The sequence below is a fragment of the Ammodytes marinus genome (genome assembly GCF_949987685.1).
Source record: "Ammodytes marinus genome assembly, chromosome: 16".
Classification (NCBI taxonomy): domain Eukaryota; kingdom Metazoa; phylum Chordata; class Actinopteri; order Uranoscopiformes; family Ammodytidae; genus Ammodytes; species Ammodytes marinus.
The window spans coordinates 15,462,690-15,478,636 of NC_137220.1; the positions used below are offsets into that span (position 1 = coordinate 15,462,690).

Consider the following 15,947-nt stretch of genomic DNA (forward strand, 5'->3'; position numbering starts at 1 on the left):
CTTGTGTTCTTCTGTTCATATGCCAGTCAATCTTGTCCCACTTGATGCATGTATTTATTCCTTGCTTTGCTGGAAAGTAAAAATCTACCAGACTTTGAAACTGCCTGACTCAGATTCTTTATTGAAACTCTTGTGTTTTAATAAATGAGCTATTGAATTTCACTAACAGTTTCCAAGGGAGCGTTGCAATCTAGAGGTATCACCACTTGATGCCACTAAATATTCCAATATTACACACTGCACCTTTAAAACACACATTTTTTTTCAGGGCTGCAATGACGTCATCAGTGTGCGTCGCCGCCGTAGAGGGGTTTGCATGCACTTCTTTACTGACACACAACAGACGATGTCAACAAGTTTAAAAGACGCCTTAAAAGCCCACTTCGGGTTTGACAACTTCAGGTCGAAGCTACAGGAGGATGTTGTCAAAGCGGTGGTCCGAGGTTAGTTAACTAATAGTTTGCCTCTTGGCCGATTGATTTGCAGACGTTAGCTGTCTCGTAGCAACCTCTTGAATGTATGGTAGCAACAGTCAAAGTGAACTGACGTTTACCCCGTGAAACCAAGGCGCGAGGCTCGGTTTGAATGACCTCTCAACTCAATTATATAGGCTACAGTCTATTCCTCTCACAGGTCAGACAGAGTAGTGGATTGTGGGTGGTGTGACAGGTGTTGTCTTTCTGCAGGTGACAGGGATGCGTTCGTGTGCATGCCCACTGGAGCGGGGAAGTCCCTCTGCTACCAGCTGCCTGCAGTCATGGCTGAGGGGATTACTCTGGTTATATCCCCGTTGATCGCTCTCATCCAGGTACGTCTATCAATGACTGCACTGCTCCCACCAAATGCATGGTTATTGTGTGCTTATTACTTCCCATCCTGTGTTTCTCCTTCTGTTGTGATTTAAAAGTAGCTGACTGTGACCAAATGTGAAATAGACACAGGTGATCAGAGTGCCTGATGTCGAATGATTTGATCCATACTTGGCATGCTGACCCTAGGCTTCTGGGAAATTAATAGTTTATAACAGGATGTCTCTTTTATCAATTCCCACCGAAATGAGTGCCAGCCATGAGAACTGTTGCAAGGTGTTTAACTCTGATATTTGGAACATGTCATGGTGGGCTAATTGTTTTGACATGAACTTCCCTAATATGTTCCTGTGACAACAACCTTCCCCTCTCTGCTGTAATATAAATGTTGCTACTTCATTATCAAAGCGAGTCAAAGCCTTTCTCCGTGTGTGTGTGTGTGTGTGTGTGTGTGTGTCTTCTTTTTATTTCGCTATACCACACTTTTCAGGACCAAGTGGAGCGTCTGAAGAGTCTGAACATCCCTGCCTGCTCCATCAACTCCAAGCTGCCGGCGGGCGAGCGTCGCCTCATCATGGCTGACCTGGGGAGCGCCAGGCCCAAACTCAAGCTGCTGTACATCACCCCGGAGATGGTTGCGTCAGCCTCCTTCCAGCCCTGCCTCACAGACCTGTCCAAGCGGGGTCTCCTCTCCTACCTGGCGGTGGACGAGGCTCACTGTGTCTCCCAGTGGGGACACGACTTCAGGCCCGACTACCTCAAGCTGGGGAACCTGCGCGCTCGTCTGCCGGGCGTCCTGTGCCTTGCCCTGACGGCTACGGCGCCCACCAACGTGCAGGAGGACATTATGAAGACCCTGAGGCTGCGCTCGCCGCTCTCTTTCGTCACGCCGGTTTTTCGTAGTAACCTGCACTACGACGTGATCTTCAGGGAGCTGCTGCCCAAGCCCTACGCCCACCTGCACGCCTTCATCGTCAAGGCGCTGGCGCTGGACAGCGGCTCTTACGGACAGGTGGGTAGAATACTCTCTTAGCTGTAGGGATGTCACAATACTACCAGGAATGTAATTAGTAGATATAACAATAACAGTGAGATTCCACGGGCCTCTATACCCATTTCGATTCCACAGTAAAAGGCTAAGAAAAAAACAAAGAATCCAATGTGCTTCAACTTACTCACTCCTTTTATTAGAAACATTTTAACACTTTATAAAACAGTGGCTAGTCTATGCTTTTGAAAAGCTGTTTATTGTTGTAATCACGTACCACATATGTAGACGTTATTCTTCGTTTGTCATTTAAAGGCACATTAGAACACTTTTAGGTGTATACACACTGTGTGCACAATTATTAGGCAAGTTGTATTTTTGAGGATTAATTTTAATATTGAAGGAAATCAGTACACCTCTCGGAACAGTGTCTGGGAGGCTGTGGTTGCTGCTACACAAAAAAGTTGATCGTCAACAGATCAAGAAACTGACAGACTCCATGAATGGAAGGCTTGTGACAGTTATTGAAAAGAAGGGTGGCTATATTAGTCACTGTTTTTTTTTGACATGTCGGAAATTTTTATTTGTAAAATTTGAGTTGTTTTATTATTCTCACTTTAGATGAAAATAAACAAGTGAGATGGGAAAATTTTCGTTTTTTTATTTAGTTGCATAATAATTCTGCATACTAATAGTTGCCTAATAATAGCAAAACATATATATATTCTCGTAAGAAAGACAAAACCTCACTTTTACTTTCGTAAACATTCAGGTTTAGGTTCATTAACATTTTGGATTGACCGAGAGTACTGTAGTTGTTCAATAATAAAATTAATCCTCAAAAATACAACTTGCCTAATAATTGTGCACACAGTGTATGCTGCCCCTGTCAGTCCCGGAAGAATTGCAACCCAGTATTTACTTAACGGTTATCAATATCGGTACCAGCCTCAATGTATCATGAGCGATAAAAGCCTGCCTTTTTTAACCTACTGTATGTAACACCATGCACAGGGCTGCGGTATTGTGTACTGTCGGACCAGGGATGCCTGTGAAACCGTGGCTCACCAGCTGACCAAGCTTGGAGTCTCGTCCAAACCTTATCACGCAGGTAAGACTATTTTATTCTCTCTCCATGCAGGTTCTATATAGTAGAAAGCCAAGAAAAAGTTTGACTTCTGCTGCCCTTTATAACGTAGGTCTGAAGACAGGAGATCGAGTAGAAGCCCAGAATGAGTGGATGGAGGGGAAGGTGCTGGTCATTGTGGCCACCATCAGCTTCGGTATGGGAATAGACAAAGCCAACGTCAGGTGAGAGCGATGAGGTTTATGCTTTCTTATGTTGCATTTGCTGTGGAATATAAAACTGGACTCTGCAATTCCGGATAAGATATTCACAAAAGCTGTGAATATCTTCTCACAATCCGCTACCTGCTGTCTGTACTGTGTATGCGCTGAATCAAAACAATCAATAGTTTATACACAGCCTAGGCTCTGTAAAAGGGCATATGGTGCTAGCTATGGTGGGCCCCCTTTTGTTTACATACCTTTTGTTACAGTACGGACAGGTAGCGGATCGTGAGGAGATATTCACTGATTTTGACAAAAGGTGATTTTGTTAACAAACGTGGTATCAGGGCGGGATCTGCTAATGTTTTTGTCAATCCCACAGGTTTGTAGCTCATTGGAACTTCGCAAAGTCCTTGGCCAGTTACTACCAAGAGTCTGGGCGGGCGGGGAGGGACGGCCTGCCCTCCTCTTGCAGGACGTACTACTCCCCCAAAGATAAGAGCCAACTGGAATTCCTCATCCGCAAGGAGGTCGGCCGTAGACAGGTAATATACACCATAATATAATATTTATTATTTTTTCTATTTTACACTCAACATTATTATTATTATTATTATAATTTTTTTTACATTTCATTTAATACAACCACCCTGAGTTTCTCCTCTGGTGTTTCCTCAAAGTGTTTTGGACAGCATATCCTCACTTTCTGTTTGACTGTTTCTACTAACCCATTCTTTTACTTGTTTTATTCAGTCTGTGTTTATCGAGTTATGTTGTTGTATTTAGTGTTTTTCATTTCTGAATGTAACTTGTTGCTCTTGTCTGTGAATTGGTTGGTGGGAGGGAGAGGGGAGGATTGGTATTGTTCTTTTTCTCTTTGTATTACGAAAAGTGCAGTGTAAATAATGTTTAATGATTCAAAGTTAATGTTAATGAATTTCAACAGGCAAAACGGGGTTCTGCTAAGGACATGGACAAAACAGCCATCACAGACTTTGACGCCATGGTGTCATTCTGCGTACAAGAAGCGTAAGTGAAGCGCACACACATGTCAAAACATTATGTTTATTGCGTACAAAATCAGCTGGGAAGAGCCCAACTATAATATTGTTACATCATATCTTCACCCTTTGCACAATTATATATGTGACACACAGATACTATACATGAAAAACATAACCCTCATTACATTGCATGTGTGCTGTGCTTTTCAAAATAAAACCACAGTCCAGTTCAGTGTGTGTACAGCAGAGGGCAGACCTGCTCTCCCTTTCAGTTGACTGCCAACAACACTCATTCCTTAAGGATGACACATAATCAAGCTTGGAAAGTTTATGAGCACAGTAACAAACAAACAAACCAATTTGGCTTTTTCTCTTTACCTCTCCCTGTGCGACTTACTTTGCATTTTTTTAAGTCGTTATTCTGCACATTTGTACTGTTCGTATACATTTGCCTGCATTGATGAAACATGCTTTGGCTCGGCCCTGCATTTTCCTCACGTCAAAAGCTGTGCTGTTATTGTTGCTGTGTCAAAGTGCAGGGATGCTGCCCAGAAGAATGCAGTCTCTCCTGAAAACCTTGCAGCTTTAGCAGGTGTGTTTTGCAGCAGGTCTGGACGTCCTCCTTCTGTGTTTGCCAGGTTCTTTGTTGTTCAAGGGCCGGGCCACTCAAGTATAATGGAAACACACCCCACACAAGGCTCCATTAAATATATTGTGTCTGTAGGTATTGTTACCATGTATGTACTCGATGGGAAAAAACTTTTCTTTTGTTGATTTTTTTTACATTATCCTCAAATGTTGGTTGCCTTGGCTTTGCCTTTGCTCGTGCGACAGCAGCAGCAGCAGCAGGACAGGCAAGACAGCACTATCATGAACACGACCATCACTGCAAAATAAAAATGGCAACATCAGAAATATGACCAAAATAATAGAATAAAATACAGTTAGAGTAATGGAGACTCACAGATGAAGGTTAATAGGATGAAGAAAGCTCCCAGCTCAATGGGGTCGGCGCTGGGCAGACCCTGCAGCTTGTCCCATAGCCTTTCCAGCAGGTTCAGTGTCTGTTCTCTGGCGTCCATCCCCTAGTGTGAGAAATGAGGGGGGAAGCGTTTCCGTTTAAAAAGGTCATGTTGGCAAATCGGTTTACACAGTGTCTGGTTTTATTTGCTTGTGTTTAGTGTCATCAGGATGTAACTCCTGTTTGCCTGTTAGCGACACCCTCAGTGAGCCAGACAGGGTGAAAGCGGTGCTGGTCTGTTGACACAAGCTTTTTATCTCCAAACATGATACAGTGCCGGCTAAAGGTGGATTCAGCCATTCTGGAGAACGCCTGTTGTCAAAATCAGTAAATATCTCCTCACGATTCTCTAATTGTGAGTAGGCTACTGTGTGCGACTGCACGATGAAAAAAAATCCAGTGTTAATACACAGCCTAGGCTTAAATCAGGTATTTTGGTAGCTATGGTTGGCCCCTTTTGTTAACATACCCTTTGTTTACATGCACTATGTTTACATACTCATTTACAGAGCCTAGGCTCTAAACACTGGATTTTTTTCAGCGCACTCACAGTACATACAGTTAGCAGATAATGAGGATGTATTCACTGTTTTTTTACTTGTTTTTGAGTTGGCTACAGGCATTATCCTGAATCACTTACTCCACCTTTAACTAAAAAAAACATGAGATGATTTAAGTGAGAAACGGAGGCAGGAGTTGTACAGCATGTGGAGAGACTGAGAGTGAATCTGTTGACAGATTGGTGATCATACACTGGGCGGTACAAGTGATTCACGGTGTTGAGAATAACTAAGAGGTTAACCCGCCGTCAGACTTTCCGTGAGACGAAGTGAAGAAAAAAAATAGAAACACATTCTCTGTTGAACAGTAGGTTCATTGTCACTCGTCACCGTCTTTAATGTGTATGGACTGTAATGTGTTTCTAATGGGTGGTGCCCCAGTGTCAGGTTCAATGGAAGTTACTGTTGACTGTGTTGGTGTGATCTACAGTAAATAATAAAGCACCGTGTGCGTCAGTGTAGGGGTTCAGTCCTTTTGCCTTTTGTTGCTTTTGTAAGCCACAAACTGTCAAAAACAACGTTGTATTGGATCATATTACATACAGTTTAATATTATATTAATACTTTATGCTAGCATATAGTTCATTACATTGTTAAAAAATAGTTTAGATATTTGGTGAAATATGTATTATTTCTTAGAGGAGAGGAGAAGATTGATGCCTCTGTCAAATACCGGTATGTGCAATCTGCTGGAGGCTAAATTGGCTAGGTAGCTTAGCCTACTTGAGCATAAAGACTGGAAACAGCTAGCCTGGCTCTATCCAAAAAGTAACAAAACAGCTGAATAATTATTTTTTGCACAGACTAAAGAACTAGAGATATAACCTTTAATATACTATCTATGGATATAACATGCTTAATAGTGACATTTGGAGGTGCTGGTAGGCTGTTTTTTTCTATATTTATATTTTTTAAGTATTTGTTCTATTAACACTTCTCAGCTAAGATAAGCTAACTGACTGCAAAAATAAATATACATTTCTCAAACAGTTTAACAGAAGCTGAATATTAAAACATTGACAAAAGTGAGACTTATAGGGCGGCTGTATGTGTGTAATACTGGCTGAGTAACAGCTCACATTATGTTGTGAATGGAAGCATCCACTTAGTGTCAATTTTAGTGAATGTTTTAGGAACATGCCGATCCCAAACCAGAGGCTGTTATCACTACGGAAAGTAACTGGAAAGTTAATAAGCTGGTGTGACTGACTGTTAAATGACATTTCTTCAACGTCAGCGCTTTTGTTTCATACTTAAAAACACTTTCAATGTGTACACAAAAAGCTGACTTTTTTGATATGTTTAATGATGAACATGATCACCGACAAGTAGCGTTTTGCGTTCAAGTCATGAGAATTTAGACATCCAGCTGCTGAAAGAATTTCCCTACATTCTTAACGTAAAGTGTGTGTGCACATAACAAGTCTGTCTTTAAAACGCATTCTTTAAAACAAAATCTGAAGTACCTGAAGTATTTCCCAGGTGTTTTTTTTACCTCTCAAACTGAAACACACACACACACACACACACACACACACACACACACACACACACACACACACACACACACACACACACACACACACACACACACACACACACACACACACACACACACACACACACACACACACACACACACACTCGCACACACCCGCACACACTCACTGTGAAAGGCACTTACCTCGTGAGAGTCTCTGTTGTTCTCACACACTCGGCCCAGCCCAGACTGACTGGCAAACACAACACAACAGTGAGCAGAGCAGTCGATGAGGAGGAGACTGGAGGTAACTCCTTCCAGGGAGATTAAATGTCATGTTCATTGCTGAACAGCTTTGTTTGGCAGCATGATGGTGATGACTGGAAAGGAGGAAGTTCTCAAGATGCCGCCTGAGAGATTAGCAGTGATGAGGGAGATTAGGGTTAATTCTTCAGCCACGGATGATAGTCCGCACGTGGCGTTGACATGACACAAACACAAACACACACACCAAAAAAAACAAATCCAATTCAATGTTCTTCTGTCCTCCTTTGTACTCCTCTTTGTATTTCTTTTACTTAGGTTTGTTGTTCTTCTCCTCTTCTTTGTGGTTTTTGTTAGTGACACATACACACACAAAGATTTAGTTTTCTGCCTCGGAGGCTGTTCTGTTTTCTCTCTGGCAGTCCTCCCTGGGAGTGACTGCTGCTCTGTGCCTGCCTCTCTCTCTGTCCCCACCTCCTTTTTGATGAAACTGCTCCTCTCACTCTCTTTCACGGCTGTGGAAACAGTGTTTCCATTTACAGGCAGGGTAGTTAGTATGTTGTTGAAAGTGGCTCGAGTAATGGGCTCTTTCTGAAACAAGCTCTGTGTGTGTGTGTGTGTGTGTGTGTGTGTGTGTGTGTGTGTGTGTGTGTGTGCGTGTGCGTGCGCAGTTGTGGTTTCGTGACTATTGGCTGTAACATAATACTCAGTGTGAAGCTTTTATATAAACAAAATGACATTGAGTGTGGAATAGTTTTAAACTGTAGGAAAATAAGATTGAATTTTTCTCTATTGACTTCTTGTTATCAGCACATGAAGAAGTGTCAACGCTCAGGCTAACAGCTCTGTGTCTGTTGCCTTCAGTTTTGTGATTGTCAGATTGACTGTTTCGCTGTTAAGTTCACATAACAAGGGGAACTGCATGTGACTCATTTCGTAACAAGAACATTGACTGATTGGTTACACAATAGCTAATAGATCAATGATGCGCCAGATGACCTGTGTGTGATGGAGAGGGCTTTGCTTAATGTAACGTGTAACCAGCTTTCTATCTCTGGAGTAAAAGGTGGAGTCAGTGATTCTGGAAAAATACTTGTTTTCAATTTTTTTGTATGTCAAAATCAGTGTACATCCTCACAGTCTGCTACCTGAACGTACTGTGTATGCGCTGAAAAGAAATCCAGTGTTAATACAACGCTTGGGCTCTCTAAATGGGCATGTTGCTAGCTAGAGTGAGACCCCTATGTTTACATACCCATCGTTCACGTAGCAGTTTACAGAGCCTAGGCTGTGTATTAACACACCAGATTTTCTTTCAGCGCGCACACAGTACATACACGTGGTGGATCGTGATCAGATATTCACTGATTTTGAAGAAAATGTCAACAAGCGTTGTCTCCAGAATTGCTGACTCCACCTTTTAACAGGGGCTGTAATCACTGCCATGTCCTTGCATTCACTGTGTGTCTTTATGTTCCCACCAGTTGTCGCCATGCCACCATCTCCAAGTTTTTTGGGAACAAGGCGCCGAACTGCGCAGGTGCCTGTGACTTCTGTCGTAACCCCAAAGAGGTGCGAGCCCAGCTGGAGAGGGCAGCCTCCCTGAGCACCAAGACCCAAGCTCAGAGCAATGAGCCACAAGGGCCGTTTGGCTTCGTTGCGGGCGTCTACGAGGGAGGGAAACAGGGCTACGGCTTTGAAAGGCACGGCAGCTTTTATTTTTGCCCGCTTGAATTCACCTTTATTTGCGTAGTAGTAGTGTTGAACCTTAATGCTGATATGGCACTTTTGCAGGTTCGACGAAGAGGGGGATGGCAGTGGTGAAGATGACGGCGGGCATAGAAAGAAGCAGTTTACAGACCTGTTCAAGGCGCAGATGCACCTGCGGAAGGTGAAGCGCAATCATCAACACACAAGCTACTTTTAATGTATATTGTATTTATTATAAACAGCTCTGGAAAAAAATAAGGAATCACTTCAAAATATATCTACATGGTTTCTCTATTTTATTATCTTATCTAAATGACAATATTGTTATTTGGAGTTTGGGAGAAATGTTGTCAATAGTCTATACAATAAAACAAAAATTTTTATTTTTCCAAAATACGTACATATAAATAGTAAAACCAAAGACGCTGATCATTTAAAGCATTTTCCCAGAGCTCTATGTATATCCATAGCTAGAAAAACAACTCCACAACTGTCCGTGTTGTTTCTGTTCTCCAGCTGTTGGCAGCAGGAAGGCTGGGGCTGTTGAGGCCCCTGTAGGTGAGGACGCTGGTAAATAGCTCCCATATGTTTCTGTGTGAATGGCTCAATGTTAAAGCCAGGAGGAGCTTGTCCAGTTTAAAAAAAATCACAGCAGCAATAAAAGAAGGAATTTCATGATTGTAATCTAGTGGAAAGAAAGAGTAGAAGGTGTGCTGATGAAAAGGAAGCCATTATTACCCCATTATCACAAAATTTATTTAAACGACTAATTTATTTTACCAGGTTAAGGTCATTTTTCCATTTTAGCATGCAAGCTTAAAAGATGATCTCTTCTTGAAAACCATATACTCTGTTTTCAACACACTCAGCAAAAGAGAAAGAGGAGGAAGTGAACCAGAATAAAAGACTATCAACATATCAGATGTACTATGATTGATTGAAAGTTACTTTGTTTCCATGAGTTTTAAGTCCTGAGAATTAAGTTGTGTGTGTGTGTGTGTGTTTTCTCGTGTGTCTTAAGGGAGGCGGCGGTCAAAGGGACGACTTTGTGCGACCAGGTAATGATAATAATGATGATGATGATGATGATGATGATGATGATGATAATTAATAATAATAATAATAATAATAATAATAGCAACATAAAAGCACTTACGAGTGAATACCTGTGTGAGGCTGATCATGTAAGCGCTGTGTGTGTGTGTGTCCCGCTCTTTAGACGATGGCTGTCCACTCATAGAGGCCAGCAGCCAGAGGATCCCCAGGCTCACTGTGAAGGTACTACACTGCCAAACACATTCCTCATACCCACTGCTCTCATTAACACGCAGCCGGGACTTCATAGACTAGTGTGACGTCTCAATATTTACAACAGATGTCTTGATAACGCACGCAGCTAAAAAAAAAAACGTTGATGTATGGCTGTAATAACAGAGCATGTGTACACATTTTGACTCATTTTAGCTTTAATGTGACACATATAGGGTTATTGTATTATCTATCTTGACATTGTGCACTAGTTTTTATTTTAATTTTTGTACAGGTACATGACATCTCATTTAATCAGAACATGGAATACGGAAAAGTACATTCATTCCCGTAATTGAATTCAAAAAGTAAAAGTTTCAGATATTTTAGATTCATTAAACATAAAGTGAAATATTTCAGGACCTTTTTTGTCAAAAATCCAGCATCTCAAATTATTAGAATATTAGATTAATCAATGAAAGGTTGTATAATACAGATATGTGGACCTCCTGAAAAGTATGTTCATTTGTACACTTAATACTTTGTCGGGGATCCTATTTTGCATGAATTATTGCATTATTGATAAATGGCATGAGTGGTATTGAGTGGATGAATGAACAATTATGTGAGAATGCAACTGTATTGAATTCACTTATTATTTTCCTTCTTATTTCAGACCAGGGAGCACTGCATGAGCCGCTTGCAGGAGGCACTGTATGACCACCGGGGGGCAGAAGACACATTCAAGTAATAATGCAGACACATGTTTCCATTGTCCTCCATTAGACATAGTTGAACTTTTTTCCTAAGAAATGTATTTGCATTGTCCCTCTGTCCTGTCTTCTCTACAGTGACACCCTGTCTCTAGCGGTGGATATTGAACACGAGGCCTTCAAGAGCAGCAAGTCAGCCAACTTGTACAAAGCGGCCGTCCTGAAGAAGGTAGACTAGTACCCACTGCGTTATTTGTAGCATATAACCTTTGGTGTTTTTAGAGAGGTGAATATTTTGTAAATTATATTCTCATAACTAAAAATAAAAAAACGTTCCCCACAGAAACATTTGGGGAAAAAAATTGGGTCCCTTGAATACTGTTTGAAGTTCAAAAGCTACCTTAAAAGTGACTGTATCACTGTTTTACAGCAGCAGGGCCCACAGTTTTGTTAACAACCATATTCTAGTCTTACGTTTGGTTCCAAGTGTCTCAAAATAATTTAGTTTTGACTTATGATGATAGAATTATATTCAATACTAAGAATCACAGGTAGAGTAAATATGTTTTGAATACCAAGCGTGGGCTCTCCAAATGTAAACAAATCCCCCTCCGCTGAAACTGCATAGTGCACCTTTTAACTTGATTCTTGTTTTGAAGGTATCGGAGATTAAAACGAAAGCACCTGCTTTGAGTGGAGGAGAGAGCAGAGAAGGCGATGAGACGAAGAGCACGTATGAATCAGGAGAAAGTGATTCAAAAATTAAAGAGGAAGCGACCTCCTCCTCTTCCTCTTCCTTTACTGAAGAGCTGCAGGGGTTCACGTCTGCTTCTGAAGTCTACTCGGTGAGACTGCAACTCACACTCGCTTCACATAGATAAAGGTGGAGTCAGCGGTTCTGGAGAATGCTTGGTTGTCAAAATGTATCTTTGTCAAAATCAGTGAATATCTCCTCACGATTCACTATGTTGAGGTTCTGTGTGTGTGCGCTGAAAAAAAAATCTCTGTGTTAGTACACCTGCTAGGTTCTGTGACTGGGCATGTATACAAAGGCTATGTAAACTAAAGGGGCCCACCTTAGCTAGCAAATGCCCGTTTACAGAGCATAGGTTGTGTATAAACACTTGCCTTTAATTACACAGTATGGACAGGTTGCGGAACGCAAGGAGATATTCACAAATTTTCAACAGATAGTGATTTTGTTAACAAGTGTTCTCCAGGATCGCTGTCTCCACCTTTTAGGCTGTTACTGTGGATGTAGTGAACATGGTTTCCTTATCTATTCTTTCATTGCCTTTTCAGATGAAGCGTAAGAGGGTGGGGGCTGGGCTGAGGGGCTCGTCCAACCCCTTCCAGACTGCTAAGGAGCTGCTGAAAAACTCATCGTTGAACACTGTTAAAGCCACCGGCGGTGGGGGCTTTTTCAACGATGGCCAGGGGGGCTGCGGGGAGTCAAACAACAAGGAGACGCCTTCAGCCATAACATCCACCATCAGAGCCAGGGCAAACGCCACCGCCGCCGCCATGAACAGCCCCAGCAAGGTGAGCCGCAAGCAGCTGAAGATGGCGGAAGCGGCAAAGAGCTCGCGCAATATCTTCCAGTACTTTGCCAAGAAACAAACGGAAGAGAAAAGCCAGGAGGAGGAGAAGGAGGAGGAGGAGAAGGAGGAGGAAGAGGAGGAGGAGGAGGAGAAGGAGGAGAAGGAGGAGACCACGTCGTTGCTATGGCAGGAACATGATGTTAATTTAGCTAATGCAGAGGTTGATCAAGAAATCATGAGCAGTGAGCAGGAACACTCGTCTGACATTGTAGAGAACAGCCCTGATGAATTGGAGGCCGAGGACAGTAAAGCCCAAGCAGACTGTAAAGATGAGGTCATAGTTATAGATGATGATGGTGATAATGATGAAGAGGAGAAAACCTGTAAAGCTAAAGAGTCGCCGGAGCTGGAGATGGAGATGGAGATGGAGATGGAGCTGGTTCAAGACACATGTATAGAGTCCACGATAAAGTAAGACCATCCTGAATACAGCATTTTAAGATGATTGATGGGAGAGAAGTATTCTATCAAAAATTATCTAACATGATTTTTTCCCTCTCACAAGACAACCAGAAGAAGAAGCTAATGCACCTCTAAGAGCGGGGGTAAGTGTCTGTGTTGTGAAGATTTAACTCAGAAATAGTCTGCAGCATGGGCCACTAAGCACGATATCAACTTACCATATATATCCGCCATTATTGTTGTACATATGTTAGACCTGTGCTGGAAGCTAGTTATGTCTCTGTGCCGGCTAATGCCGAAGGCCGGACGCATTATGTTTGACAGGTTATCCGTCTCTGCCATTCTTGTGAGGGCAATATCTCATGAATGCTTTGAGGGATTTTCTTTTAACTTTGCAAATACTGTATATCAACTATGTGAAGGCATAGACTATATATGCCAGGCGGTAGTTCTGGTTTCAAGACTTTATTAATTCATTGCTGCTATATTAATTATTATAATCAGAAAATGTTATTCTTCCCAAGCGTAATCTAACATCGAAACATTTGTATGTTTTGTTGCATAATTAAATGTTAAACAATATAGGTCTTAAAAAACAGATTTCAAATTGAAGTGAATAAGCTTCACCATAAGTGATGACCGAGCAACCCGAGTACGGTATTCAAGTTTCTACACGGAAGTAAAATAAACGTTTCCTATCCATTTTTTTCAAATGTATTTCACGCTCATTGACTGATGTCCAATGATGTGTGTGTCCATCCAGTCGACAGATAACCCTGAGTCAACCAGAGAGTCCTCTCCTCCATTGAAGCGTAGCAGGCCAGCTGAGGGCTGCAGCAGACGGGTGACCTTTAACCCCACGGTGCAGGAGAGAGCGCTGCAGCCCGCCAACCAGACGCCCAACCCCGTCACACTGAAGGAAGCAGCCGACTGCGTGGTCCGGTATCTGGACCCCTTTTACACTCAGGGGAAGTTTGCCACCAAGGTGAGAGAGGCCCTTTACCATTTTGGTGTTTTGCAGAACCAAAAGCATTTGTTTTGCCGGCATGTTCTCAGTCTGTTGTTTTCTGTCTTTTTTGTGTAGGAACTGTTTAAGTCTTTCGCCCGCTACCTGTCTCACCTTCTCGCAGAGGGGAGAAGTGTGGGGAAAGCCCAAGGTGAGTGATTGATAAATCAAAATAAAGCTTTTTTCTATGATGGCGTCATAGTGGGGGTTATGCGTGATATTGCAGTTTTTTCTTCTTTCTTATGTAAAGCACTTTGTGTTTCCTGTTTGTGTGTGAAAGTTGTTGTATAAACAAAGTTTGATTTAATTTAATAAAAAACAAAACAAAATAGTTTTCTGCTGCTTGGATCTGTCCCCTGTTTCACACTTATCTCTCTCTCCGTCTTGCGTCTGCAGTGAAAGCGGAAGCCAAAGCTCTCATCAAGAAGTTCTTCAATGGAGTGAAGCGCTGCGAGAGCGAGGCGGACTGGAAGCACCTCAAACGATGACCTCACAGCTTTAAAACCACAGAGAACAAGTGCTGATGGGAAGGGAAGTGTAGCCATTTTTAGGGCGAAACGCCTTCCTCATTATCAGTGCCTAAACTGATCTACTTCCAGTGATCTCAGGCGCTTGATGACCAGATTTATCAATAAATCGCTGCTAAAGTTCAGCTTTTTTTTCTAGACTTGTTTTTGCCACAGTAGCCTTTGTATGTAATTCAGCAATGGCTGATGGACTGTTGCATCCTGGGAAATGCAGAGGTAAACCTGCCTGCATACTAACACGACAAGTGCTATGTTTCAGCCCATTCAGCAAAATATGTGAACACTCCACATTTTTGTTGACAAGAGCATGTGATTTGAATTGACTCTTCCATAAGCAGCAATTGTTCTTTATTCATTTCACTACAAGTATGGAGCGCTCGTCGTGGTACCGCACTCGTCGGTGTAGCCTACTTGAAGCCAACCATGATTCAAGCCTCTGCTAGTTGATTTTTATACTGAGCAGGAAATTCAGCTTGGGCTAAACTGGAAGACAGACAACAAATAAAGCGCTAACACGGCTATACAAACCCATTTTGGAAACGGTTGACAGAAATATGAATAATTTATCCTTTGAAATGAAATGGGGAAAAATGTACAGAACAATGTTTTAATATTTGAATTTAACCAAACGGTTAAATATCGCTTAAGTGGAGATCTATTTTATTTTATTTTATTGCTGCTACATATTTTTTCCTTGTCTGCATAACAAAGTCAAAATTGATGTGAATGACTGATGCTGTATAATGTAAAATTGTCATTTTTATTTAAAGGTCAACTAAGTTTTGTCTTAGTTTGGTCTCTTGTGCAGAATATTTGTTTTTGTTTTTTTTAGCAACATGGTTTCCAATGAGGGAAATGTTTCTTAGTTATAGTGCCACAGTTTCTGTCTCCACATTTGGGAGAGGCAGCCCAAAGACTACTATGCTTGAAGGACAGTGGCCCTGTCGGAAAGTCCCTTGTCCATTCCCTCCCTATTCCTACATGTTTACAATAAAGTCCATGCTGCATAGGAACAGACTGAGCAGTGTGTGAGAGCCGTATGTGCGTTTATCCATGGGAAACTATTGTCTCCAATTTGACTGTTACACTTAATGAAGGAGGAGACGTCCGTGCCTTGGACGCTGTCATATGTACGGTGACGTCATCTCCCGTGGTGCTTCCTTCAGGTGCCCCTTGTAACTTTGCAACTTGGATTTTTACTACATTCAGAAAATTAAAAATAAGTGTTATGATGCGTAAAAGTTGACTTCATTTATTGAGAAAAAGCTGGAGAAATTGATAAGATATAATGAAACACAATACTTTATCCCTGCATGGTGTTAAT

General features: G+C 41.9%; 1 protein-coding gene and 1 long non-coding RNA gene across 2 annotated transcripts; one reads left to right on the top strand and one right to left on the bottom strand.

Moving 5' to 3' along the window:
* Nucleotides 1-311: 311 nt before the first annotated feature.
* On the top strand, nt 312-15,709 carry recql5 (RecQ helicase-like 5). Its single transcript, XM_080044562.1, has 20 exons — nt 312-443; nt 687-808; nt 1,300-1,821; nt 2,812-2,908; nt 2,997-3,108; nt 3,470-3,632; nt 4,034-4,116; nt 8,901-9,119; nt 9,211-9,307; nt 10,148-10,184; nt 10,346-10,404; nt 11,051-11,121; nt 11,226-11,316; nt 11,747-11,932; nt 12,390-12,629; nt 12,819-13,099; nt 13,194-13,233; nt 13,854-14,075; nt 14,175-14,247; nt 14,493-15,709. Exons 1-20 carry the CDS (start codon nt 317-319, stop codon nt 14,582-14,584), a joined length of 2,934 nt encoding a protein of 977 aa, XP_079900688.1. The 5' UTR covers nt 312-316; the 3' UTR covers nt 14,585-15,709.
* LOC307262696 lies at nt 4,139-7,801 on the bottom strand. The gene is made up of 3 exons (XR_013845257.1): nt 7,357-7,801; nt 5,056-5,176; nt 4,139-4,977 (listed from the first exon to the last, which is right to left on the bottom strand). It is a non-coding gene; the product is annotated as an uncharacterized lncRNA (long non-coding RNA).
* Nucleotides 15,710-15,947: the final 238 nt, after the last annotated feature.

What these genes read in the sequence shown, in the direction of transcription:
- recql5 (XM_080044562.1), top strand. Translation starts at nt 317, where the DNA reads ATGCACTTCTTTACTGACACACAACAGACGATGTCAACAAGTTTAAAA. An exon ending in ACAGCGGCTCTTACGGACAG is followed by an intron (nt 1,822 to 2,811) that starts GTGGGTAGAATA and finishes CACCATGCACAG; the next exon opens with GGCTGCGGTATTGTGTACTG. An exon ending in ATGCACCTCTAAGAGCGGGG is followed by an intron (nt 13,234 to 13,853) that starts GTAAGTGTCTGT and finishes GTGTCCATCCAG; the next exon opens with TCGACAGATAACCCTGAGTC.